Consider the following 27,528-nt stretch of genomic DNA (forward strand, 5'->3'; position numbering starts at 1 on the left):
CTCTGCGCATGCGCGGCGCGGTGGGCAGGTCGCGTCAGTTGAGTTTATCGCGAGTCATTTCTAATCAATTAACCCAAATTTATTTTTAGAAAGTAATGTGAATCAGTTTCAAACGCGCGCTTCTCGTGACAGTTTGCTCTACCCTGTTATGTAGTCATGAATTAGAGAACCAATCCACGACTGCAACCGTACGACGGAGTATTAGGGCCAAACTAAGACAAAAAAAAGGGAAATTACGAGAATAAAGTCATAATATAATGAGAATAAAGTCATAACGTTGTGAGAATAAAGTCGTAATAGAATAAAGTCGTAATATTATCAGAATAAAGTCGTAATATTATGAGAATAAAGTAACATTACGAGAATAAAGTGGTAATTTATGAGAAAGTCGTAATATTACAAGAATAAAGTGATAATTTATGAGAATAAAGTGGTAATTTATGAGAACAAAGTGTCAATTTATGAGAACTAACAGGAAGAGCATCTTCTCCCTGTGTTAAAATGAAGAGCATCTTGTGAAGTTATATTTATACATTTATATTTAATATTACGACTTTATTCTCGTAATATTAAGACTTTATTCTCGCAACATTATGATTATGACGTAATTTTACGACTTTATTTTCGTAATTTCCTTTTTTTTTGTCTTAGTTTGGTCCTAATACTCCGTCGTACAACCGCACTTAAATCCTAAATTTGTCAGCAAGTTGCCTTCAGGTGCTGTCGGAATATTGAAGATCATAACGTGCTGAGGAAAAAAACGGAATCTCAATTGATAGGCCAGATTGAAGACAGTAATCTCTTTCAGCAAACTATGTCGTATTGTTTGCCAGGCATTTTGCTCCTGTTTATTGACAAATTATTTATGATCAGCACCTACAACTTGACTGATAACCTTTCAAACGTTCTCTAATTAAAGCAAATCTTATCGTGTATTTCATTGTTGTTGGCAACTCAAAATAGAAATTGATATTTTTAAATTATACTTTACTCTACAGAATCAGAACCAAAGCAAATGCACCTCTTACACTTAGGGAGGCATTCCAATGGTTAGATTAAAATCATTTTTTATTTGGTTATTTATGGGAATGATTACCCCAAATTTACATTTCAATTCTGGGTTCAACAAAAAAAAAATGTAAAGGCTAGTGACAGAGAAAAAGACACTTCTCAGCCTCCAGGGAAAGTCTACGCCAGGGTACTGGAGAGAATTCGTCCGATAGTCGAACCTCGGTTTCAGGAGGAACAATGCGTTTTCGTCCTGGTCATGGGAAACTGGACCAGCTCTATGCCCTTCACAGGGCACTCAAGGGTTTATGGGAGTTTGCCAAAACAGTCCACACATGCTTTGTAGAGATGGAGAGGGCAGACTGCGTCCCTCATGGTATTCTGTGGGGGGCGCTCTGCGAGTATGAGGTCCGGGGCCCCTCTGCTAAGGGCTGGTCAGTTCCTGTACATCCAGAGCAGGAAGTCGGTTTGCATTATCGTCAGTAAGTCAGACTTGTTCCCGGTGCATGTTGGACTCCGGCAGGGCTGCCCTTTGTCACCGGTCCTGTTCATAATTTTTATGGACAGGATTTCTAGGCGTAGCCAGGGGCCGGAGGGGATCCGGTTTGGGAACCACAGGATTTCATCTCTGTTTTTTGCGGATGATGTTGTCCTGTTGGCTTCATCAGGCCAGGACCTTCAGCATGTGCTGGGGCGGTTTGAGTCTGAAACGGGGATGAGAATCAGCACCTCCAAATCAGAAGCCATGGTTCTCCACCGGGAAAGGGTAGCGTGCCTTCTCCGGGTAGGTGGAGAAGTCCTGCCTCAGGTGGAGGAGTTCAAGTATCTCGGGGTCTTGTTCACGAGTGAGGGAAAGATGGACGCCTCCCTAGGGAGGTGTTCCAGGCATGTCCCTCCTCCCTAGGGAGGTGTTCCAGGCATGTCCCTCCTCCCTAGGGAGGTGTTCCAGGCATGTCCCTCCTCCCTAGGGAGGTGTTCCAGGCATGTCCCTCCTCCCTAGGGAGGTGTTCCAGGCATGTCCCTCCTCCCTAGGGAGGTGTTCCAGGCATGTCCCTCCTCCCTAGGGAGGTGTTCCAGGCATGTCCCTCCGGGAGGAGACCCCGGGGAAGACCCAGGACACGCTGGAGAGACTATTTTTCTCGGCTGGGAACGCCACGGACTCCCCTCAGAAGAGCTGGAGGAAGTGTCTGGGGTGAAGGAAGTCTGGGCATCTCTGCTGAGACTGCTGCCCCCGCGACCCGGGAACGGATCAACCGGGTGAAAATGGGTGGATGAATGGATGGATGGATGGCGACAGAGAAAAAGGATATAGTTAGTTAACTGGCACATCCATCAAAGTGGTAAAAGTATCATGAAAAGAAGCAGCATGTTTTTAAAACCAAGGTTTAAACATTATTTCCAATGTCACCTTCATTTTATTTAATCATTTACCTCACTAGTTTTCCTTCCACATGCTTAAAAAGCATGCCAAGTTTTCTTCTTTCTCACAAATAAATGTATGTTATTAAGATAGTCTGCTCCACAGGTCCCCACGGCCTCCACGTGGATCACACAGATTTCTACTGTGGGAAAAAACCCATGATTTGCAACAAAATCCTCAAACATGATAGGACACACGGACAGCACTGCACTCTTTGACCAAATTTCGAACTTTTATAAGACAGTGATGGTCTACAAACTCATAGTATGTACAGCAGTTTTCTTTTCTTTTTTTCTTGCAGCATTAGATTTGGGAAGGAGTTTATCTTCTTTTGTCAGATTGGTTCTCGTTCATATTTTAAAATCAATAAAAAGAAACAAGCGATAGCAATGTATCTCTTGATGAGCTGAAGTAACTGACACCACATTAAATACAGGATGTATCTACAGTATATTAAAAGGGCTTCTTCAAACCCTTTTTCTTATATTGTTTTACTGGTGACCTCTTATGTGACAAATAAATGACCGCTGAATTATAGCATGCTGGTAAATGCACTTCTGCAGTGAAAAAGCATTACAAGCAGTAAAGAGTCACAACAGTCAGGTACAAAACAGTTTGCTAAAATGACCCTCAGTAATGTTCCAGCTAACAGCACCAAAGTCCATGTGAATTGAATAGTGGCTATGAATGTAAGAGAAGTAACATTATTTCTACTCTGTTTGTCTCATACAAACTATGTAATGATACACGACTCATGGTAGATCACAGATGGCAGTAACTAACCAGAAACACTGTTAAGTCCTCTTCATTCGTCCACTCCGGTTCACACAGTGACAGCTGGTGTGATCCGACACTGATGCAGCATCAGTCTCTTCAATTAGTCACCCGTTTTCCTGTTCTGTCCCGTAAGGCCTGAACTTCTGAATTAAATTAGCATCTGCAGCCACAGGAACATCAGGCTGCTGGGAGTTGCTCTTCTAGCCTTTACCTGTAACATGTTTGGTTATAAATGTCTCTCTTTTCTCCTCAGACAACTCTCTGCTTTTCTTTCCCTGGCCCATGTGCAGTGTGGTAAACACCATGACACCAAACAGCAGACTGATGACATTTCTTTTCTCCTTTAAACAGTCAAGATTGACTGAAGATTGAAGACACTTGTGATGTTAGTTACAGGACACACTCATTATCAAATTATTTTACATCTTTTCAAGCAGCACCAACTAATTTTCCCAGGCCATTTTCATTATTAGTTTGTTTCTTTAAATGATACAGTTGAGCCACAATTCAAAAGCAGCATCTGATTTTCAGTGCATCATTATTACTTTTGTCAGTTTTAAGTTATTTCAGTGATCATTTTGGTGATCACCTATACATTTGTCCCAGCGTATCTACTTTCACAACACCTAAAGTAAAATCCTAACTGTAGACTCGTGAATAACGACAGAAGACAAGATGTTTTTTTTATAGTCTTGCTTGGTCTGTATTGAGCAAACATTTCGGGGGAGGAGGGGTGGCTTTGGGAGCGGGTGGGCAACAACAGATTTCAAGAACAGAATGGCATTTTTCCGCTACGCTGTACGTATGCACTGTACCATACATCACAGTGAAATGTAGTGTTGTATGGCTGTCGAGCAGTGAATGCAGGAACCTGTTACACGTTCTGACATTCTTAGAGAGCTGGGATCCCCTTGGCTGGAACACTCACCAGCTGACTTGGTCCCTTTGACGGTGGTATCTCCCTTGTGAGGGGGAAAAAAAGAAAAAAAAAAGAAAAAAAAAAAAGCAGCACAAACTTGAACAAATGAAGTGGTTTTCTCTTTCACACACATACATACAAGCACGCATGGGCTCTCGGCACATGCACACACACAAATCCACTGCCCGAGTCTCTGAACATCTGCGTCCAGATGCTCCCAAGAAAAAAAAAAAAAAAAAAAAAGATAAATATTTGACTTCAACTACCCAGCAAGAGGCTGGTGTTCCGTCTTTGTACAGTATTTATACTTGTATATTATATGCTATAAAGAATTTCTGTGACATTAAAATTTATTAAATAAGGGAAAAATATTTCGTAATAACAGAGCATCCACTGCTTACACTGATTGTTATGAACTGTAAACTTATAAAGCAGCTAATAAATCTGAGCTTTAAGTCCACTGGATTCTCCGTGAGCCCTGTGGTGCCTGGTTTTCTCTCCCGTTCACCGCAGTTCACTGCTTTAGCTTTCCGGCTCTGTAACATTCCCTGATGCTGAGTGGTCTTCGGCATATCCCAACATTCCCTTTTCTCCGTCCTCCTGCGCTGTGTGTGTCCTCTTGGTGCTGAGGGAAGAGCTGCCAAGGCACTGTGAGAGCATGGTAGCAGTTATGTCCACAACTGGGGGGGTCGGGGGGGGGGCTCTACCACTGATTCCTGTCCCTCTGTCGGGGGACGCAGCACTTAGGGGCACGTTTTCTCTCCCACAACACAGGCCTCAACAAAAAGACCAAAAAAAAAAAAGGCAAAGCAGGAGTGCTTTGAGGATTGGAGATCAGTTGCCTTTACGTCACCGCTCGCCGAGAATGTATATGCTTGGCCTGGGAGCTGGACAGGGAGTGCTTTGGTGTCCCAGTGTCCTTCATACCATGAACTCATTACTGCCGTACAGCACCAGGGGCTGCGGTATGTCTGGAGGGTCCCTGCCGTGGCTGCCGCCCGGTCTCGAGTGCTTCTGCGTCGAATACCTGGACCCTTTCAGCTTCTGCTTGCCCTTCTCGGGGTTGTAGGTGCCACGGCTGGAGAACTGGGGCCTCTCGTCACACGTGGCCTCCTGCTCTCCCGCAGGGCCGCCGTCCAGGCTGTCGGATCGGGAGGTCTGGGACGCGTTCTGAGCCTGGGACTGAGACGGGGCCGGACCGGAGCCCGGGGCGGGAGACTTGGAGTGGAAACGAAACCGCCGGGTGGTGGCGGCAGAGGAGGGGTTGAAGTGTGAGGCGGAGGAGAAGGAGGAGGCGGTGGAACAAGAGTCTACGGAGTCCAGAGAGTCGGGCTGCCTGCGGTGAGAGCGCTGTCCGGGGCCTTTTCCGTCCGATCTGCGCGGCCACGGGGAAGTCAGCACTAGACCTCTGTCTGAAACGAGAAACACCAGCGTGTCACTTTTCATCTTTTCTGGTCACCATGATTACAGCAAACTATTTTTGATGACAAATGGCAATCTTTCGTAGATTATTTTAACTCATTGAAGACTCTACCCACCGACTGATCCCTCCCCCTCACCTTAATTTTCTTTTCATTTCTTTCATTTATTTATTTGTTTTGATTATTGTTATTTATGCTGCATTTTATGCTTTTTTTTATTATTTCCATTTAATGGGATATTAGTGATGGGCATTTGCATTTATCACTGCATTTGTTTTTGTATGCCGCATTTGCTCATCCATTACTCTCCTCCATTGTTCATTTGTTGCTCATCTGTTTATTTTTTATTTAACTCTACAGAGACTCTGTTCTTAGTTCTGTGTGTTTATTAAAAAAAAAAAAAAAGGGACAATGTATAATGCATAATTTGTATTTTTGATTATTTGTGTCCATGTTGTCATTGTATGTTGTTTTTTTTCTAAAAAGATCAATTAAAAAAAAAAAAAAAAAAAAAAAAAAAAAACTATTTTTGATGACATACCAGAGAAGTCGGAGATGGTTTCCTCAGAGTCCATGTTGAGGTTTTCAGAGCTGTCCGCTGTACCGATAGAAGCCTCGGACTCCAGCGTTTCGTCATCTGAAGCTCGCGGCTCCAGCGTCAGCATCTCGAAAGTCAGCTCCTCTCTGTCAAAGGAAAACATTAACCGCATCAGCAAGCCCGCTGAGGAAACACAAAGCCCTCTCTATCCGATACTTAACAGGCAATGCAACAGTTTACGTACTTTTCTTTTTGTAAGTGTTCAATCTGCTCCGTCAGGACTCTCTCCTCCTGCTGCATGGCGGCCTGCTGGTGCTCAGACATGTCGCAGGACTCGGCCCCTTCCTCGCCGCTGCTCTCTTCTTTCCCAGCGTCAGCCACAGATGTCAGTCGAGGACTGACCGGCGGCGAAGGTGTGTGGTAGCTTAATCGCTGTACTTGGCCTTTTCCCTGAGGAGCAAAGAGTATTGTTCTCTTAATAAAACAGCAACTGATCTACACCTAAAATAAGCACGAAACAGCAGTCCAACACGCAGAGACTGAAGCACATGACAGCACCACTGATCAAACATGATCGATACAGCACAATGACGCACCGACTTTACCTTTGTAGCTGCTTTTAGTTGCTTTGAGACAAAGTGACAAGAGAAAAAAAATCAGAAAAGCAAGATCTAAAATGTGAAACAACAGGTAATAAACTGCTGCCTTAATCTCTTTACACAACTGAGCTGATATTGTAAATATTCCCATTTGTGGGAGAAAGCATTATGAAAGATTGATACGAATTAAAAGGAAGAATGTAGTGGTTTCTGTTCTCAGTTTTCCAGAGAAAAGTAGAGACAGAAATGAAATCCTGTCCCACTTCTCCTTTTAGATGTCTTATGAGAGCAAGAAACTGATCTGAGCTCTTTGTTATTTGCTTTGTATGTTCCATGCTCCACATAGCATTCAGTAAATCTAATCAGAGGTGACTACATAATTGCATAATGTCCTTAATTTCATCTACAAGAGACGGTTGCAGAATATAGTCAAGCAAACTAAAAGTGATGCCATGACTTTGTGAATGGAGGAGACAGAAATGAACGTCTGCGGGTCAGAGAGCGAGCGCTGATCCCGACGACGACGATCTGCAGCGTGAGCCATGCGGTAAAGGACAATACACGGAAAGGAGGAGACTGAGAAGGGGAGAAGAAGTTGCTAGTAAAGGAGGAAATCATAACCGAGGAGGATTGAGTTGGGTAGAAGTGTTTGATCTTACCATCGACCGTCGAATGAGGGTCAGTTTGCATTTGGCCTTATTCTCAGCAAACTCCAGAGTGCTGATGTCCTTTAGTCGCACTTTGTATTTATTCATCTGTTCACAGATGATAAGCTCTACACACCTGCAGGCACATAACAGACAAAAAAAACTCTTCAAAATCACGACAGGACATTCATGAAAGCTCATATTGAGTCACCAAAAATCACAACCCAACACGAGCCTAGCAGCCTGGTTGCTTATGTCCAAAATAAACTCATGTGCTCATGGCATCACTGCACCCACCACTGGTTTAGTAAAGCTGCAACACAGTAAACAGTAAATTAAACAGTATATTTGATTCTAAATTAATATCATGTTATCGTTGAGCTTGAGAAGGCTGCTGTGGCCGGTCTGCACGCTCTGCTCAAAGCTGCCAAACTGTCGCCCTGCTCGACAAATCTGCTAAACTGAATTAAGAAAAAGGCAGTTATTGTTCTCACGTGAAATAGCTTCATTTCATTTCTTCTTAGTCGTGCCACAGAAATGACCCCCAACAGCACACACACAAACATTTTCCATTGTTTTAGGTAAAAACAAAGCAGGTTTGTTCTTACGCGGTGGTCTTGCTGATGTCCTGGACGCTCTGCAGCGGGTCGATGGTGTCGGGGCAGCGGAGGATACAGGGGGCAAACACGATGGCCAAGGCATTAGCTGACATACGGTTGGTGTCCTCTTGCAAGGCAATCCTAAAAGCACAGTTCGTCGTTAGACTAGTCTATCGGGGGGTAAACGTAATAGTTTTAACATTTCTCCTGAAACAACAACAAATGCAAACTCTATTCTCTACCTGACGAGATGAAATATGAGGCGCTCCAGAGTGTTCAGGTGAGTTCTGCTGAGCTGGTCGATAACTGAATACACCCCCCTGATCATCTCCTTCTTATCCTGCAGAGCTGAGGAGGTATTCACACAAGAGCATCGCCTTATCATGCTGCACCTGAAGCGTTAGCGTGTGCAGAGATGTTGGTGCTGACGACTTACCCATGGCACGTATGAACTCCTCATACAGCTCAAACGTCAGCAGCGGGTTCGGCAGGTCTCTCAGCCACTGCTTGAAGACGCTCGCGATGACGTGGATGTTGTAGTCGTCCAGATTCATGCTGTCCACATCTGTGGTCGCGGAGAGCGCAGAGAGACGTCACACCACTGAGCAGCCACATGTAATCCCCCCCCCCCCTAAAAACCCACCAGCCAAACGTACCTGTGTCCAGCCCCAGCTTCAGCTCCTTAATTTTGTTAGTGGAGCCAGACTTTCTGTAAATTCCTTCGGTGTAGAGGCCGTGCATCTCGATGTAGTTGATGAGCTTCTCCACCACCAGGGGAACCGTCCTCTCCTCGTTAGTCAGGCGAGAAACGTCCACTCCAAACTGCCTCGAGGAAAGCTCCGGATCGAACTGCTCATAAACAAAAACACATCCGTAATACAATATTTAAATACACGTGCGCTTTAGAAATGCAGAACACGATCTCAGGCTGATGATTGTTTGTCTTTTAAGAAGGATTCCTGGTGCAGGTATCACTCACCATCTTACTGCATCTGGTGGTCGTCTTCTGGCAGCACTTCCTGTGGCAGGCGTACCGGCACACTGGATGAACACAGCCAGAGAGATCAAGAAGGTGATTTCCATTATCCACAGAAAGGCAGTGCCTCTTCATTATTCACAACAATTTGGGACAAAAGCAAAACAAAACAAAAAAAAAATAGACTGTTATGGTCTGAGGGACCAAAGTTGCGTTGGCCGGCGAGAGCAAAACATCCTGAGTGAATAAAGAACAAACTGTGCGGAGAAGTCGCTGGAAGGAAGGAGCCGCAGACCCCATGAGTCCAGTTGAAAACAATCTGATTAGGGCTGAGTAGGGAGAGGGGGCGGGCCCGGATCCCTGAGGCCGGGCCAAACACGGGTCAGCCACAGAAATGGTGCGCGCAAGCTCACGTGAATCTCACTGTTCCTGTGTGCTAGTGATCACAAAGAGGTGGCAAGAAAAAGAGGTTTTTCCACCGTAGGCGGTAAAGGGACATCATTTACCTGGAGCTTTTCCAATCGTGTTGAAAACGTCAAGCGCTTTTACACAACAAGCCTCATTCACACGTGCATTTAAACGCAGCATTCTTAGTAGATAAAACTTTTTATTCCTCTCCTTCATCTTTGCAGTGCTCTTTTCAGTCACAGACAGAAGAGAAGCTGCTAATTTAACGCAGCGGTGCTCGTGGCTTGAAGTCGGGTAGAGAAACAGCAATCCTTCAAAATGTTGCGACTCTAAAACAAAGCAGGGTGTTAATTGTGTAATCACCAGATTATATAATGTAAATAACGACTTATCACTGACGCATACAAGCAACACAATCCATCAGAGCACGCATTCAGGAAGACGGCATATTTGGAAGGAGAGACGGCAGGAAACTGGAACGACAACATCAACGCGGAACTGCTGATGGGTTGCTGCTCTGTAGGTAAGCTCCTCCCCTTGAATGCAAATGAGCCAATGGATGTTGAGCGTCGGTTACGCAGGGACCAGAGCTGGGACATGGGAAGCTTTCAGCTCCTTAGTACAAACACTGAAAGACGGTTTCATTCATCTTACGCCATCATCAGGACCATGAACTGAGGCTTCTCCTCCTTCCACTGTGATCTCCAAAACCCTGGCCTCCAGTTTAACCTTAGTACCAACTGGAACTATTGTTAGATGTTGTACATACCCCTCTATGACAAGTCTCATTTGAATGCTCCGCAACAAAAGGTGGCCCTTTTTTGTCTAATATTTGTTAGAAACATCTTGGGACAAGGTTTCCATACAGTTACTATAAAACTGTAAGCAGTGCCGGTAGATTGACTCCGTTAGCAACAGTAACTAAGGAGGGGCGGGACTTACTGATAGGTCAGTTTTACGACACATTAGTGGTACTGTACGGGATGCAGTCATCTACTATAAAAAAAATGTAAATGCTCCGCAAAAGGAAGCATCTACAGAAGTAAATTGGAAGTGATTAATGTACTCAGTATAGCCGAAGTGGCATCGGGCAAAAGAAGCGGACATGTTCAGAGGTGCAGCTCCAGGATGTGAGCCAACAGCTTTGTCAGCAAGTCCTGCTGCTCTTGTGAACAGTTTGGATACGAGAAAGGAGAAACAGGGACAATTCAGGAGCCAGCAGCATGATGATGATGGTGATGATGAAGGAGAAGGTATGAATGATCCAGTTTAGTGCAAATCAGTGTGAATGGTGGGGGGCGTTATTTGAATTGTATTTAAAGGTCTGATTGAGTGGTCACATTTTCTTTCTCCCACTGAGTTGCAAATTGTCAAAAAATACAATTTGTGTCTGAACACCATGTCACACACCAATGAACACATCAGGAGCAGCATGGAGTTCAGCGGTTTTGCTCAGGAATCACAATGTTCTCATCACAGGGTTTTCCTCTTTTTCCAAGCTGATCATGACATTACAACATGAAATGTTTGCTAAAGGGGACATATATTAGGAAAATCCTTTTTTTCTGGGCTTGATAGAAGTGGCGGCTGGTGCAAAAATCTTTTTTTGGGGGGGGGTAAGTTATAGTGATGCAGTTCAGTTATGCTGCATGGGAAAAAGAAAACTGAACATAAAGTAGGGGTTTAACATTTCATCAAGTCCACTGTTTTTTATATATATTTTTTTCCTGGTTTGGGTTCAGTTTATTTTTACACATTAGAGAGAAGAAAAGCATTAAAATTTCCATTGTACTGTCTGAAATTTATATTATTTGATATTTGATCAACAAATATTTCAAAAGCAAGTGTTATTTAACCTATTTCAAAACAAACACAAAAATCTGGTTTGTGTAGTTCAGTATGATTTTCTAAAAAAGACGGGGAATGAATTGTCCAATCACATTAAATAAAAAAAAAACAACATACGAGTACGTCACGATACTGATCGCTGATTCGTTGCTGATAACTGAGTTTCTGGGACGCACACGTCCCTTTACGAATCTAATTTAAACCAATTAAAAGAGATCTTCAGGTCACCTGCTTATCAAATGTTCGAGAGCTTACACTGGATTCTGTTTGACCGGCGCCCCTTACTTCCAGAAGTAAATAAAATTAAAAAATAAAAACATTTTGGAACCAAATAAATATCTAAACATTTAATAACACCTTAACACCGAAATAACACCTTCTTTTAATAATGATTTGCATCTTACATGTTTTTTATTTTATATCTCTTGATTTGATGGGGGCGGTGCTCTAGCGCCCTCTACTGACCAGCCGCCACTGCTTGATAGTTTTGTGTGTGTTTGTTGTGAGTACCGCCTCAAAATCTCAAGTAACAAAACCATGTCCCTTTTTTTGGGGCGACCTAATTTAAAAATAAGTCATTGTGTAAGTCGGTCAGATTTACAGACAACTGTGACATCACAGACCCACATTGGACTGGAATAATACAATTTCCACATTTAAATGTACTTCTGAACTAAAAAAGGCGGAGAATGATGAAGATAAAAACCAGACGTTATGAACAGAGCAGCGAAAAACAGTTGAAAGAGTACTGTACTGTTCTGTACTGTTGTACTGTAATTAAGTGGTATTTTAACCGAAACAAGACGTTTCATGAAGACCTTAATATTTTGTGTCAACCTTTAAAAACATGAGCTTAATATCTTTCCTTTAAATTTCAGACCTTCAACCTAAGTCCCAATCTTGAACAGAAGTATAACCAGCCATGTCTTTTGTTACTAAATAACTTAAATTGACTTCTCATGTGATTCTTTTTTGTCCTGATTAATTTTTCATCTAAGATTATCCAAAACAGGATATACATATAGGGATAGTTTTTTTCTTGCGCATTTCTTGAGCTTACATTTGCACACACAGGCTCGATCCATCATCCAGATGAGAGAAGAGCAGTATTCACAGTATGTGGGGATGCTGTACTGGGTGGACTTGAAGATGTGTCCATTATGCTCCTCCACCTGTGGAGAGAAGCACAGCATGAGGTGACACGCACTTCCCTTCACACTCACACCAACTGTATGTTTTTCTTTCTTTTCTCAGCCTGTACACGTCTTTTTTTAAACTTCTCTCTTCTCCAAAATGCCAGAGAAGACAGGATAATAAAGCAAAGTATTGTATCTGTTCTTTTCAGCATCATGTGCTCAGTACTGATGACAATGAAGGAACCTACGATGTCGGTGTCCTTTTTCCTTCGCTTTTTACGTTCAGGTTTCGGGAGCGGCTGAAGTAAGATTAAAAGAAAAAGAAAAAGGGACAAATCAGAATAATATGTATTTTCCTTTTCCTCACAGGATCTTTATATACATCAACACAATGTCTAAGATTCACAAAATCTGATGCAAGTCCAGCATGTGATGAAAGCCACATGAATAAGTGCTCATTTTATTCAACGTTAACACAAAACGTAGTTCAAACATCTGTTTACAGCTTTGAAACCCGACGTTTACCTTGCTGAGCGTACTGTCCATAGGTTTGTACTCGGTCATGAACTCATCCAGGAAGACTTTAAATGTGTTGACCCACACTCTCACAGGAGACTCCCTCCAGTCCCGCTGCTCCTGTCGCATGGTCTTCTCCAAGATGTGCTCAAACAGAGCGTAAAGGTCTTTGTAGCGGATACTCTTCCCATCATCCATCTGGAGGGAAAGACAACAGGGTCACAGGGAGAGGCCATAGAGGGACACTCAAACTACTTCTTTATGCACCACAAGCTCCGGTCAATTGACTCAAATTTGGAGTGTCCAATAATTCCTAATAACCCTCCAATGTTTTTCAGGTATGAATGGCCATGTAGGGCGTGAGCAGGACTTACCGCGAGCGCCGTGGAGTAGGAGTTGAAGATGTTGAGACGGAACTCTTTAAGAGCTTTTTTAAACACAACGTCCACCATGGTGTCCTTCTTACTGTCCTCTGTGTCCAAGTCGCCGATCTAATATGATGCAACAATCACATTAAAAAAGGGACATTATTAGATGCTAAAGTTCACCTGGAAACTGATACATTTTATTTGTACAACTCCAATTAATAAAACCACAGGATGATGTGCTTCATCAATTTACTTTGGCCCTTATTTTTTTGCAGTGTGGAGCTGTGGTTCTCAACTGGTCCGGCTTCATTCCTTCTTCATTACAAGCCGGGACCCAAATCAAAGACAATTTTTCTAGTCCTCAAATTCATTGAAAAGGTAGTGTAGCTTAAGCCTCAGATTGTAGAGAAATAACAGTGTTTTCACGTACAAACGTGAAATTAAAAAGTGCAAATGAAAAATATTTCCCAGAATATATGGCTTTAGCTGAGCATCCACTAATTAAATGCACGACTACAGTAGGAGTGAAGTTATTCAGTCATTAATAAAGCTTCAAACAGAAAGCTGATGTGACCATCAAAATATCTCAACAGCCACTTTTAAGAGACTCTGGTGTTTTTTTCCTGCAAATACATAAAAAAGGGAATATCCAAAAAGGCTGACACTTATGTAGGTTTACCTGAGAATTTTACCATCATCTGAGGCACAGGGCCCGGGGTCTGTGACCCACTTCTGGGTCCTGACCCAACAGTTGAGAATCACTGACTCAAGATTATTTATTGATTTTTAATTGGCAGCTTTGTATCACTTGTTCACATATTTTAATTCTGACCCTGGGGATATCAGGCAATGAAGCATTGCTACTATTCTCACTCTTCCAACAAACAGTGCGAAGTGTGCAATTGTGCATATTCATTATTGAACTTTCCATTTCAAACTTCTTCACACATGCTCAGGACTGCAGGTCAGCGCTGCAGGCAGGACCGGCACCCTCTTATTCTAATCTGTGGACCGTGTGGTTTGTTATCGTCTTGTGGAGAAAGGCACGGATGTCCCAGGAGAAGACGTCATTTTGAAGGCACCATATGTTGCTCTTAAATCCCAATCCACTTTCCTGCATTCATTCTGCTGCAAGAGATGCTGTAATGACCTCTGCCAAGAACACTGACACAACCCTAAACCATCCCAGGACCTGGCCCACGGTCTAGCTGCTGATAACAGTGTGGACGCTCCTCTGGACAGATTCTTTACAAAAAGATCTGGAACACCAGTGCAGTCTTGTCTACGAACATCTTCAGGGGGTGACTGTCCTTCTCAGATGCCTTCCAGACATCACATGCAAACACCACCTCTGCACAAGGTTATCATAACGCTTCTCTGTCACGCAGTTAAGATTTAATTGGCGTTTGTGACTGTAGCTTGGTACTGTAGTGATCGTCGAAGGTTTTACTGCGTGACCTCTTGTCCTGCAGCTATGGATGAGTGACAGGGCGGCCTGGGGGATCGGAGATTGCAGCGTCCAGCTCAGCCGTGTGCCCTTGCCCTTCACACACTGAACCGCTACAGATTCCTTGACTGGTTTAATGATTTTATGCACATTCCTTTCAGTCCTTTCCTACCCTACACTGCTCCCAAATGTCTCAAGTTTTTGGTTTTATGCTATGATTACCTGTTTTTGAAGGTGTTCAAAAGTCTTAAATGTAAAAATGTCCCAATATTAATATCACATTAAATTCAAAAGAAAAAAAAAACATCAGTTAACTTCGGTTCATGCCGTTTGTAAAGAGATAAAACGTCTACATTTTATTTTAACATGCATTTTTTCATATTTATCCCAGCTTTTTTCAATCTGGGATTGAATGCACCAGGTGAAGAAGAGAGATGGTTTGGGTCGTACCTTCTTCATGAGGAAGTCGTTCATGCTCCTGTAGTCGTTGGTGCAGGTGAGGATCTGCAGCGCGTCGTTCTGCCACTGAGCAGGTTCCAGGGCCACGTTGCTGATCTTCACACTCCGCCGCCGCTTCACCTTTGGAGACGGGTCCTTGTTCTCCTTCAGGTCTCTGAAGCCTCTGTCCAGCGTCGGCTCTGGGCTGCACGGTGGCGACATGTTTTCCTGACCTGCGGGGTGAAAGATGATCCCCGTGGATGAGACGTTCGGAAGGCAGATGTAAACTTTTAAACCATTTCAGCAGCTGAAAAGTAAACACATCCACAAGAGCATTTCACATTGATCTCTCACCGTCTCCCAGCAACGGCCCGGTGTCTCCATAGTCCCCGTCCAGGGAGTCACCCCCACAGATCAGCTTTTCTCGGGACGTCTTCTTCTCCCCGTACTTGGTTTTGCCCCAGAAACGCATCTTGCCACGGACCCTGGTCGGCGACATTTAAAGCAAAACATTTGTGAAGAAAGTGTTTTTACACAGGGACAAGACGTGAAGGAAAGAGTCTCGGTAAAACTATTCCAGCTCTGTAACAAACCTTCCATCTTGGGAATTCTTGCGCAGCGAGTCCACTTTGCCCAGATCTCCTGAAGACATGGCTTTGTGCAACTTCTTTTGCTGCTCAGAGCTCGCAGGCTGAAACGAGGGAAAGTCAAATAACTCTTTAAAATGCAGGGCAAATGGAAAACTAACACTTCAGACGCTTTGATCTGAGGACATATTTGAGCCAGCAGATGGCACCGTCCCATCACTTATCACTCTTCTGGTCACTGCGAGTGCAAGAACCCAGATTACAGAGCGGTTACACAACAAAGAAATATGTCAATAAATCAAGTTTCAGAAGAAAAGACAGGAAGTTTTTTTGATTAGTAAAATATATATATATTAGCTCCCCTTTGAAGTATTTTCAAAGTTTCACTAACGACTTGCACGAAGGTGCAAGAGGAGGAAGTATAACCAAGTGACATGCACTATTGTTCTGATTAAACAGGAAATGACCAAGGATAAATGAAAAACAAAAAAACAAAATCCAAGCTGTTAATAAAAGAGAAGCAAAATATTGTTAGAAAAGCAACTATGTTAACGGTTTAATGTTTTCAGGGGAAAATACATTTCAAATAATGTCCTGCGTGATGATATGTAACTTTAAACTGTTGGCACTGACTTCTGGAGAGTTCTTGTATTTAATCTGTTACATCCTTAAATTGAAGTCTTCAAGGACCCAAACTAACATTATTAGTACAAATAATGCAAGGGTAGTTTTTTTTTATTCTTAAGTGCACAACACTGTTTCAGCAGGTTAAAATAATGCCTTTGAAATGTCTTCCACTCCTAAGAAGAGTCACGCTACTGTTTTAGAAATGAGAAATCTGTTGAAGCTCAGTTTGAGTCAGAGGTGAGATGCAGACCAAGGCTCTCTCTGCCGAGTGGGTTAGAAATGTCAAAGAGAAGGCACGCTTTTACAAAGTAAAGAGGGCCACTGGTGGCGTGGATGGGCCTGTTACCATGTCTGAGTCACTGAAACAGGCCTCTCTTAAGCCTGCCTCCGTGGAGTTCTGTTTGGAGAGGGGGAGAGTGTAATGACGGGGGCTGAGGAGGCTGTCGCCATCATAGTCATCCTCGTCTGAATCACCCCCAACCGAGTGGCTAGGGGCGCGGGTGAGGAAGTCGGAGCGGGTCCGTGCCATTCTGGCTTTCTTTTTTTGGCCCAATCTGCCAACCTGGAGTTTACCAGAGGTGATAACAGCATGTTTTAAAAAAGTGCTTGTAACGATCTGTTGAAGATCTTCACAGCATTTCGTTCTTCATGTTGGTCAGCTGCCCTACATTTAGTGCAAGATTAGGACATCCTGCCAAGATTCATTCACGAATATGCAAACACATGCTGAATAAAGGTGCTGAGAAAACAAAGTGGAGCGTGCTTACATCCCGGGATTTTGCTCCTTTAGTGGACTTCGAGGTCGGTGCACCTCCTTCTCTGGGAGAAGCTGCAGGCGTTTCTTTAGCGTCACCGTCAAAACTGAGGCACAGAGAAAGGAAAGAAAATATCAGTACAAAGACCAGATGCGAGGAGGAGAGTTTCACGAGGAGGAGACTTAAAAATGGTTTGATGGTACTTCCACTGTCCAGGTAAAACTAGTGCCATCTCTGCAGCAAAATTATCTGTCATTGCACCACTACAGCTGGACAACGCCAAAGAAAGAAACACAAATATTATTCATTATTATTACAATAAATAATTTGATAAATAATTGATGAGGGAGATATTGTGACACTGAGCATCTAAGTGTCACAACCAAACTGAACACAGATTTATCCGGGGTGACGTTGTGTATTAATGATTTGTGCTTCTGATAACGTGGTACGATTTCTTTTCCCTTTAAACCATTATCTCTCCTAAACCTGGTGAACTCATTTTGTCCGCTAAAGCTACTGTAACTACTATTGTGTACCCATATACATTTTTAAAAATTAGCTGATCTTGAAAACGAGTCACTCGGACTTGAAAAGACAAAGGACCCGCTGTCTCTACGTTCTCAGACTCCATCGATGTTTTTAAGAACAAACTTAAACCCACCCGTTTCTCCAAGCTTTTAAACATTAGTAGTGAGAGAGTTGCTTTATGACCACCATGTTGATTTTATGTACTTTTATTCTAGAAGTTTTTATTGGTGTTGTCTTGTTTTTATCGTATTTCTACTTTTATTATAGTGTTTTGTTTGTGTTATTATTGATGTTGTTTTATTTATTTTTTTAGAACCTTGTGACATTCTGTTGTTTGTGAAAGGTGCTACGTATATAAATAAAATGTACTTAATTTACTTACACACATGTGCTGCATTAGGGAGCTGAAACAAAACTGGTAGATGTGTACGGATTGGCCGTTAATGAGATCCAGCTGATTTTTCTTTAATCTTACACGTATTTGGCCAATATACTTTTTCTAAATCATCAGTATTATTGCCGATATCAACTAATAATTTTTGCCCGTAAGTAGATGTATCACATGCTTAGCCTTTGGGGGAAAAGGCTAATAAATGTGTCAGCTAATAAGCTCGGAAAATTGACAAATCCAATCTGTACAATGTTTCATCCACTTTAAAAATCACCATCCTGGGTGAGCATTGGGTGATAAAATGGGAAATAAATCGGGGACAAAAATATTTAAAAAAAAATAAAAAAGGATCACTATCCTGCTGAATGTGCAGCTGTAGCCTGTCACTGCTGCCTAACTAAATGTAACCATCTGATTATAGTCCTGAGGAAATGTTAGTCTAAATGTGATGCAAAGGAATACTGGGTTACTTTTAGGGAGTGAGATGTAGCTGTTGCAGTCTCTCGTCCTTGCTGTCAGCAAAACACACAAAATAACTAACGGTCATTGTTGGTGAGAAGTGTATCACTTGTGCAAACTTTGATGTCACAGACATCAAAGTTTGACCTTTTGTTTTGCACGAATTTGACCGAGCAAGAGGCTGAAGAAGAGCAAACAGGATTAACTGAGCCTCCACACTTACAGGACGGCCTGCAAATGGTGATGTCTTTGAATCTGTTTATCATATTCCACGGTGTCATTATTTAATATTTATATTAAATGAAGCCTGTAAATAAAAACCACCAAACTGACTTTTACATATGATGTAACAAATAAGAATCAGACAGGCAGTTAAAAAACACTGACCGGTTACTACTCACTTTGTAAATGTCACTTTGTCCTTGGGAGAGAAGAAGATGTTGGTGGGTTTTTCTGTCATACTAACTGTGCTGCCTTGATGAGCGGGCGGCTTCTTGGCGGCCGTCCTCCCTCTGGTTCCTCCTCCGTCTCTGGACTCCAGCTTGAGTCTGGGCGCCCAGCCCTCGGCGGGCCGACCATCCCGCCGCCTCTCCGTGGGAGCGGAGGCCGGCGGAGGGGGCAGCCGGAGGAGGCGCGGGCCCCCGCGGCCGTGCACAGGGGGGGAGCCCTGCGGCGGCGGGGTGGAGTCCGACAGCGTTCTGCCGTGAGGAGCCTGCCGCGCCGGCCTCTCGGACAGTTGGGAGCTGGGTCTGAGGGGCTCGCTGGCAGTGGAGTCCTGTCCGCCCTGCCGGCTCTGCTGTATCCTCTGCAGAGCCTCTTCCCGCTGCTTCTCAAACATGTCTCTCTCGTACTGAGCGAAGTAAAGGCGCTGCCTCTCCAGCACTTCCTTCTGCTGTCGTATCTGCTCCATCATCTCCCTCTCGTTCTGCTGCTGCTGACTACGCTGGCGCTCCTCCTTCTCCTCGTTCAGCCGCACCAGTTTGTCTATGACGGCCTGGTCACGCAGAGGGACGGAACCTGGAGGCGGCAGAGCTGGAGACGGTCTCTGCCCCGTCTGAGGTGCAGGAGGACGGATAGTTCCACTCAGCTCTTCACTCAGTGGCGTTTCTTTCTGCATGCTGATCACCACCACCATGGGCCGCCGGGCCGACTCTCGTCTCTCTTTGAGGGGCTTGGTGACAGAGGTGGAGGTTGTAGAGACGGCTCCCTCCTCAGCGGGATGGTGGGAGGCTGCTGCCTCTCGAGCAGGGATGTAGAAGGTGGGGAGGGAGTTCTCCATCTTGGGCGGATGTGAGGGGGTAAAGCCGACCGGGAGAGCCGATGTGGCCGGGCTCTGGCTCCTCTGGGGGGCCACGGCATCAGAAAGGCCCATCTTCTGTGGCTCAGCTGGCTTGGGGCTTGTTGAAACACCGTCCACATGAGGCTCGGGGGGAGGGGGGGAGCAGGTGTCCTCACTGTCCATCACCTCCTCTACAGCCTTGGGGGGCTCGTCGTCCATCATGAGGAGCTCGAAGCTGCCCTTGGAGCTCTGGCTGTCGGGAGTGCCCTCGGGGGACAGGAGGGGGGGGCTCCCCGGGGGCATGAACTCCAGGGACCAGCGCCGCTCCTCAGAGGGAGACGACGCTCCGCCGCTGTTGGCCCGCACCTTGAGGAGCTCCAGGCTGAACTTGGCTTGCTCCAACTCTCTCATCCGCCGGCTCTCTCTTTTGGCCCGGGTGGTTTTCTGGCTGGGCTCCTCCACCGTCCTGGCTCTCTCTCGCACCACCACGGAGGACGTGGGGGCCGAGGTCTCCGCTTCTTCTTTTGTTCTAGCATGCTCTTCTCCTTCCTCCTGAGCCGTGCCGGCGTGGCTGCTGAGGCCGTGCAGGCTCCGCTCTCGCTGCTCGTAGGAGCGGTCCTCCCAGGTGCTGAGGTCCAGGCCCATGATTCTCTCAGGCTCCTCCTCCTCCGCTCCGGGCGACAGTCTCACCTGGCCATTCTGTAGCCGCAGCAGCTTCTCCCGCTGCTGCTCCTCCTTCTCCCTCTGCCACTTTTCTCTCCGTTTCCTGAATCTGCAAATCAACAAGTTACATTGTTATCTGAAGCAATTCCTTTCGCCTTTTCACGCAGCTGAAGTTACCGGTTAGGACCGGAGAGTCTGATACACCGGGTCCTGCTCTCAGCAGCTCAGCTGACCGCAGAGCTGCTTTGGCTTGGATCGCTTGCGTAATGTATGCTCTTACCAGTCGGGTTGCACACTGAACAAAGCCCAAATACACTGCAGGAGCTGGGTGCAAAGATTAATCTGCTTTTTCCACAAGCTTTAGCAAAATCATGCAGTCAACTGCCCTTGGAAGCTATTTTTAGGGAGTAGTCTCAGTTCTCTGCTGGAACTGTAATGTTATATCATTACAGGTTTAACAGTATATAGGGTTGCCACCCGTCCCGTAAAATACGGAATTGTCCTTTATTTGAGAAAAAAATGTTGCGTCCCGTATTGAACTAATATGGGACGCGATTTGTCCCGTATTTTCATTAATTTTTACACCATATTCTAGTTGAATTATTGAAATAAATTAACCTTTACACCATATTCTAGTTGAATTATTGAAATAAGTTAACCTTTACACCATATTCTAGTTGAATTATTGAAATAAGTTAACTTTTACACCATATTCTAGTTGAATTATTGAAATAAATTAACTTTTACACCATATTCTAGTTGAATTATTGAAATAAATTAACTTTTACACCATATTCTAGTTGAATTATTGAAATAAGTTAACTTTTACACCATATTCTAGTTGAATTATTGAAATAAATTAACTTTTACACCATATTCTAGTTGAATTATTGAAATAAATTAACTTTTACACCATATTCTTCACCTGTAGGCTTTATTATACATCTGGGCTGATGTGGACATACGTAGCATAGGAGGCTATTTCAGTTGCTATATGGTTGTCTGTCTCTACAGTCATGAAAGTTCAATGCTATTAAAGCATTTTCATATAAAATAAACACATTTTTATTCAGTTTAGAAGTTTTAGGGCTTTTTTTTTGGCTCCTGCGCTGCTGAAATCAGGGCGTCCCTTATTTCTATTTCTGAAAGGTGGCAACCCTAACAGTATAGCTTACCTTTGCCTGGCGAGGTAACCCCTGCCAACCCCCTGCAGCTGGACCACAGCGGCGTACAGATGCAGGTAGGCCTCTCTGGCTCGGTGGCAGCGCCAGGCGGTCTGAATGAGCAGGGCTGCCGAGCAGCGGCGGTGGAGCCAGAACCTCCATGCTCTCTGCAGCACCAGAGCAGCCTGCCTCCACAGCCGGAGCCTCTGCCGCTCCCTGTAGCCGCGCCAGTGAGCCTGCAGGCACAACGCCGCCCCCTCCTGGACGCTGCAGTCGTAACCCTCCTGGTCCTCCAGTGACTGGTAAGAACGCCACCATTTCTGCAGGGAGATGATGATAAAGGCATTTACTCGATACTACGATATCACCTCATGTGTTTGGCTCAGAAAAGTGAACAGGGTTTATTCTAAATTTGTCAATATCAAAATTCCCACAGTTGTAATTTGAATTAACATTATTCCTTTTTGTGTGATGCAATATTAATTTAGGCATCATCTGTTAAAAGAAGACAATAAAGTGAATCAGCTTACAAATGGAATCTCATATAGTCCGAATATATTCTCAATGGCCAGTGGACAAAATAATAATAAATACATCAAAACATGTATTTTATATTAATTCATTGCCACTGCTCACCTTTTTTTTTTTTTTTTACATCGGTGAGGTGATTTCTTTTCAGACCAGTGAAAAGCATTAACATGGGCTTATTGTTAAACCTCGTAAATCCATTTGATCCCAGAAAAACGTCATATCTCCACTTGCCTCGCCCCCGGTGACCCGCTGCACTCGACTCCAACAGTCGGCTAACGTCAGAAACTTTCACAATTTTATGAAAAGTCAAAACTTGACAATAATCTCCCCTGTGAACCGGATTTTTCCAAGTTTAAAATTTTATTAGACATTTCAGTGAGATTTTCAGGCGAAAAATTAAAAGATTAAAGTAACAGAATGTAACTAATTCATCCAAGTAAATGTTTTAAATTAATAATTCTTCCATATCTCTTGTTATTCCATATAATTTAAAGGTATTGTGACATCATTTTTAACATGCTTTTAACACTATTAAAAGTCTTGGCCAACATCCCTCAAATGTGTCTAAAAGAGTGTAACAAGAAAAACTTCACTCTAGTACTCTATTCCTGGCTTTTTATTACAGTGTTTTTTTGCGCCGTGAAAAACGCTTCCTTTCCCCCCTTTCCTGTCAATCATTGCGCCGCTCCTCCTCCAAACCTCCTCCTCCTCCAGCCATACGCTCACAGCGGCGTCGGAGAGAGCCGGGAGCGACAGGCGAAGCATGCACGGAAAAGCAGCACGGCGAACCACAGCAAACAATCATAAAAATAAAGGCATGCAAGCAGCACTGTCCCCTTATCTTAAGTCCAGTCAGTGGCCGCGGGTCTTCTTAGCAGTTTTCCTCCGGTGATTTGAACAAAAGAGGCTCTAAACAGCTCCTTGTTAAGCCTCATTTATGGTTCCGCGTTAAATCGACGCAGAGCCTACGCCGTAGGGTTCAGCGTACGGTGCGCGTCGCCGCGTAACCCTACGCCGTAGGCTCTGCGTCGGTGTAACGCGGAACCATAAATCAGCCTTTATGGTGCGCTGGAGAGGAGCGGAGGCAGGGAGCTGGGTGGAGGGGGCGGTGATTTAGCGGGCCGTTACGTAACGGCCCGCCAGCAAACCACATGCGCCGTTTTTGCATAGTTATGCAGAAAATCCCAGAAAGCACACAATACACTGAATGTTGAAAGTTCGTTGTTTTTTGGGTGTAATTGATGTCAAGACACCCAACAAAACACAAAAAATCAAGAAAAATTTGTTTTTCATGTCACAATCCCTTTAAAGGAAAGCGTTGCCATTTACTAAATGGATCCAACAGCTTTGATTACGACTTAAATAAAAGGGGACGTGGAAATTATGCCGCTTATGAAATTCAAAAGTTAGTTCAGAATCAATAAGGTCATTATGAGCAAATTAATGACAACAGTCATATCCTGCCGTCAGACACATTGAGCTCCATCTGCAGCACCATAAACATTCTACACCACCAGAAAAAAAGTATTTTCTTTCCATCTCAGAAAATGAGATTTCAAAATATCCTGTCATATAAATGACTCATTGACTTAGACGTTTTCCTGCTCTGATCCTCCTGATTAAAATGAACCGGCCACCTCATTAGGTTGCCGTCAGAGTTTGTCAGTGACTCAAGTCGTTTAACTCGGGTGCGCTGGAGCAGAGAGACAACTCAACACATGGAGGCCAGGGCTACTCCAGTCCACGCTGAATAAAATAAATAAATACTGATTCGTGCACATGTCCAACAGATGAAACAGATGATCTGTCATTGAGTCAAAACAGCCCCAAATCTGGAAACTAAATGCTATGCCCACAAGAACCTCAAGACGTCAAAACCCCATTTCACGTGTTGGAGCTGTATTTGGACAAAGGTGAAATACACGCAGGAACTGGTACTTTTGCAGCACTTTCATTTGATTGGGTTTATGTTTTTCATTGCTCTTGGATAGATCAACATGGATGAAAGTACATCTTATATTTTTGCCACAATAATACTGCAAATGTAAGTAAAACAATGCAAAACACACAAGATGATCCAACTGTGCGGCACCATCAAGAATCAAACACAGACTCCAAACAAAAACGTAAACAAGGACTAATGAGTTAGTCGTGATCCAAACCAGAAGCAACAGAAACAAACAGAGTGAACAGATGATTAGAGGGGTGACGGTGAAAACCCCTGCGCTCTACCTGGATGCATGTCGCCGCCTCCCTCATCCTGAGAAACTGCTTCCTCTCCAAGCGGGCTCTGAAGCGGCGCTGCAGCGTGACGAGGAGTCGCAGGACTTCCCTGTGGAGTGAGGCCTGCAGCTGCTGACGCTCAGCTTCCCGCAGAAACACCTGCGGGGAGGGACGGCCGTGGGGTCAGCAGCGGTTATTGGGAGCGAGACTGCCCACGCGAAGACACGACCACATTCCACAAAAAAAATAATCACAAACACATACTAAAGTGAGAAATCCCTGGCTGGATACAAGCTCACGAGGATGTCAGGTATCCTCTAATTATATAGACAGCTGCCCAGGAGCCGACCGGCAGGACACATACACACACCCAACGCAGGGAACTGTCCACATTACGGCCTCATTAAAGTCGGGATGCCTTCAGGTAAATCCAGGTCATTCCAAACAACAGTTTACCACTTTATTTACAGCTTGTAGTTTAAAAGAATTTAAAAAAGTAACAAAAACCCACCAGGTTTTAAATTAATTCTGCTATCATAGCCTCTCTGCTTTATTTTATCATTAAACAATACCATAAATACCACAGTTTCTCCTGTAAAAAGTCACCTTAATGTGGATAAATGTAACCCAGGCAGTCCTTTTAGCTTCCACTCAAGCAGAAAAAGTTTTTCCTCACACAATAAAGTCACATGATAAAGAAAAGTGCGCCCTCTGTTTATAAGGTTTCAGGCTTTAATGATAATAAAAATTAACCTGGTTCTTAGCAGGCTGTGGAATTAGATAAAAACAACCACACTTGATATCACAGTGTGTCATTATCTACTGTATTTAACGAGTTAAAATGCAGACGCAGTGTGGGGAGATAAATAGCTGTATAGTTGGACAGATGTATACATGTAAAGACAGATACTTTGATGACTTTTTGCCTTACTGTTTGATAAATAAAACAGTCGTACTAGAGTCTAATATTTCATCTGTTGTTCAGCTGAGACGTTTACCTCATTTTAAGGCCTAACAAAGGCCAGCTGATCTTTTAAAACCATTTCCTCACATATAAATCTTAGATCTGAACGAGGTTGCACTTTCATGATGGCGTCTGTATGTTTCAGCACTCGTGCACTAGCATGAAGATCATGAAGGGCCTGAGGACAGGGCAGGATAAATACCTTTGTCTTTCCCACTTGATACCCCTCTGCCGACAGGTCTATCTGACCCAGGCATTGCTGGATGCCCTCTCGGCTGGCGCTGGCGCCCTCCGGCAGCAGCACCCTGAAGTGATGGATAAAATCCTTTCAAGAGAATGAGACAAGACACGAGTGTTAGGTTTATGCATTACTCCACAGCTCTCCGCTTTTCCTGCTTCTATCAAATCATGCATCTCCCAAAGTCATCAGTTTTCCATCACTGATCCTGGAGTTTCAATCGTAACTCTTGACTTGCAGCAGAAACGGCGGCAGCAGTCGTGTGTGACGACTCTTGAGCGGCCCCTCAAGTGAATAAGCTGTCCAGGAACATGTGGTTTCAGGTAAAAGTCCATATTTGCAGGGGTTCAAACATCATGGCATAAATATGCAGAACTCCCACTCTTCAAACTGAGGCTCATTGTCTGAATTCAATACACCCTGCACCCTGGGCTGTAGGGGGTGGACAGGCAAACAGATGCTGTGTTTATACAATCACAAGCATGGGGAGTGATTCTGAGACTGGGAGACAATGAAGAGGCTCTGTTCTGGCCAGCAGAGCCCTCCGCGCTGATACCATCCCCAAGATATTTCTCATTAGTGCTGACTGCAGCGCTGAATACGTTGGGAGGAATTCCTGCTAAATGACAATAAATGTGGCTGGAATTACCCGAGTAGCATCATCCAAATACTTCCACTTTGGGAGTCAAAGTTAAGTCGTCAAACACGTCAAAATGTAAAGGATCATTCTAACCAGTCCTCCAAAAAAAAGTTGTTTTAAATTAAATTAAGTTGCCAATTCAGTTGCCAATCATCATCATCAGCTCCAGGTGTTATTTCAACTCTAAAAAGGCAAAAGTTAATATTCTGACACAGGTTGTATATGCTTTTATTTCTATAATGACAGAAGTAAATACCTGAGCATTCAGACACCAAGGGACTGCTAATGGCGGTTTTCAGAGTGGGATATTTTCCACATTCTTGTTTAATGTCTGATTTTAGCTGCTCCACAGTTCTGGACCTCTTTTGTTCTGGTGTCCACTTAACCCATCAAATGTGCTTCCAAAGCATTTCCCTGTGGATGGAATCATGTCTTGCTCCAAAACCTGCATATTTATGCGTCCGTAAAGCAGATGCGCATGTGAAATTTCGCACCCCTGTTCCATTGCAGATGCAGCTTTTGTTCATCATTTCTCTTCGCAGATTGATCAAGTAGTTTTGGATTTTTGAGTTTTGACCTGCGCTGTCTGTCCACCCATTATCTACACCTGCTTCAATCATCTCAGGGTCGTGGGGTCTGCTGGAGTCTATCCCACGCAGCACTGCACCGTGTCAGACATCCCTGGATTCATCTGGCTGAGTTTGCTCAGGACGGACAATTACACCCATCAGTAGGTTTGCAGTCCTTATGGGTTGAAAGGCAAGTTCTTTTTTTTACTTTAATAAATTGGCATGGTATAGATCCAGAGGTTGGACTCTACTGGGAGGAGTTGGATTATAGGTGAAATACAACGCGTTTGATTTCTGAGTAAGAGACTGCTGAAGTCCTTCAGATGACGTTTGTTGTGAACTGGTGTCATACAGACTTGGTGACTTACACTGAATTGAACTTTAACAGTATGAGAGTCAGCTGAACTAAAACAATCCCGTCAAGGAAGCAAATACGGTATAAACGATTCAGCAGCTGTTCAAAGTAGGTCCACATTTACGTGTTTTTACATGTCAAACAGACATGTAACAGCTGTTGTTTCTAAAACAAAAGAAGACAAAACTACGTGATGTTTTGTGATAATGTGACAAAACAAAAAGGCAGAGAGCTTCTGGCTTCATCTTTCACAGCAGACTGTAGTTTACTATCAAGAACCATCATGTTTTTCAATGTAAAATCCTAAATTCTGAACATACGCTACACTTGAAGATATACAAATGTGCTGTTTTGAATGATATGTTGACTCCATCATTCTTTTTTAGAAAGGTGAGTTACCTGGTTAGAAACGTCCTTTTAAGTAATAAAGATCAAACATCAAAGAACATCAATATCAAGTTTAAAATAATATACCTGTAACTCTGTAA

The 27,528-nt window shown here is 43.8% G+C and overlaps 1 protein-coding gene across 1 annotated transcript in view; it reads right to left on the reverse strand.

The window, feature by feature from the left end:
- Positions 1 to 3,458: 3,458 nt before the first annotated feature.
- The window catches only part of myo9aa (myosin IXAa), a 132,721-nt gene continuing 108,651 nt past the window's right edge, over positions 3,459 to 27,528 (reverse strand). The window contains exons 22-43 of the mRNA XM_061739399.1: positions 25,441 to 25,563; positions 24,284 to 24,433; positions 21,533 to 21,840; positions 18,817 to 20,466; positions 17,047 to 17,140; positions 16,626 to 16,841; positions 15,659 to 15,756; positions 15,420 to 15,550; positions 15,078 to 15,298; positions 13,187 to 13,303; positions 12,822 to 13,010; positions 12,545 to 12,595; positions 12,221 to 12,332; positions 8,908 to 8,969; positions 8,585 to 8,777; positions 8,365 to 8,493; positions 8,171 to 8,276; positions 7,938 to 8,069; positions 7,342 to 7,465; positions 6,328 to 6,533; positions 6,087 to 6,229; positions 3,459 to 5,536 (exon numbers count right to left, since the gene is read on the reverse strand). Coding sequence (XP_061595383.1) covers positions 5,046 to 5,536; positions 6,087 to 6,229; positions 6,328 to 6,533; positions 7,342 to 7,465; positions 7,938 to 8,069; positions 8,171 to 8,276; positions 8,365 to 8,493; positions 8,585 to 8,777; positions 8,908 to 8,969; positions 12,221 to 12,332; positions 12,545 to 12,595; positions 12,822 to 13,010; positions 13,187 to 13,303; positions 15,078 to 15,298; positions 15,420 to 15,550; positions 15,659 to 15,756; positions 16,626 to 16,841; positions 17,047 to 17,140; positions 18,817 to 20,466; positions 21,533 to 21,840; positions 24,284 to 24,433; positions 25,441 to 25,563 — 5,046 coding nt within the window. The 3' untranslated portion in view covers positions 3,459 to 5,045. The remainder of the gene's footprint in view (positions 5,537 to 6,086; positions 6,230 to 6,327; positions 6,534 to 7,341; positions 7,466 to 7,937; positions 8,070 to 8,170; positions 8,277 to 8,364; positions 8,494 to 8,584; positions 8,778 to 8,907; positions 8,970 to 12,220; positions 12,333 to 12,544; positions 12,596 to 12,821; positions 13,011 to 13,186; positions 13,304 to 15,077; positions 15,299 to 15,419; positions 15,551 to 15,658; positions 15,757 to 16,625; positions 16,842 to 17,046; positions 17,141 to 18,816; positions 20,467 to 21,532; positions 21,841 to 24,283; positions 24,434 to 25,440; positions 25,564 to 27,528) is intronic.

This window comes from Cololabis saira, chromosome 2 (assembly GCF_033807715.1).
Source record: "Cololabis saira isolate AMF1-May2022 chromosome 2, fColSai1.1, whole genome shotgun sequence".
NCBI classification, from domain to species: domain Eukaryota; kingdom Metazoa; phylum Chordata; class Actinopteri; order Beloniformes; family Belonidae; genus Cololabis; species Cololabis saira.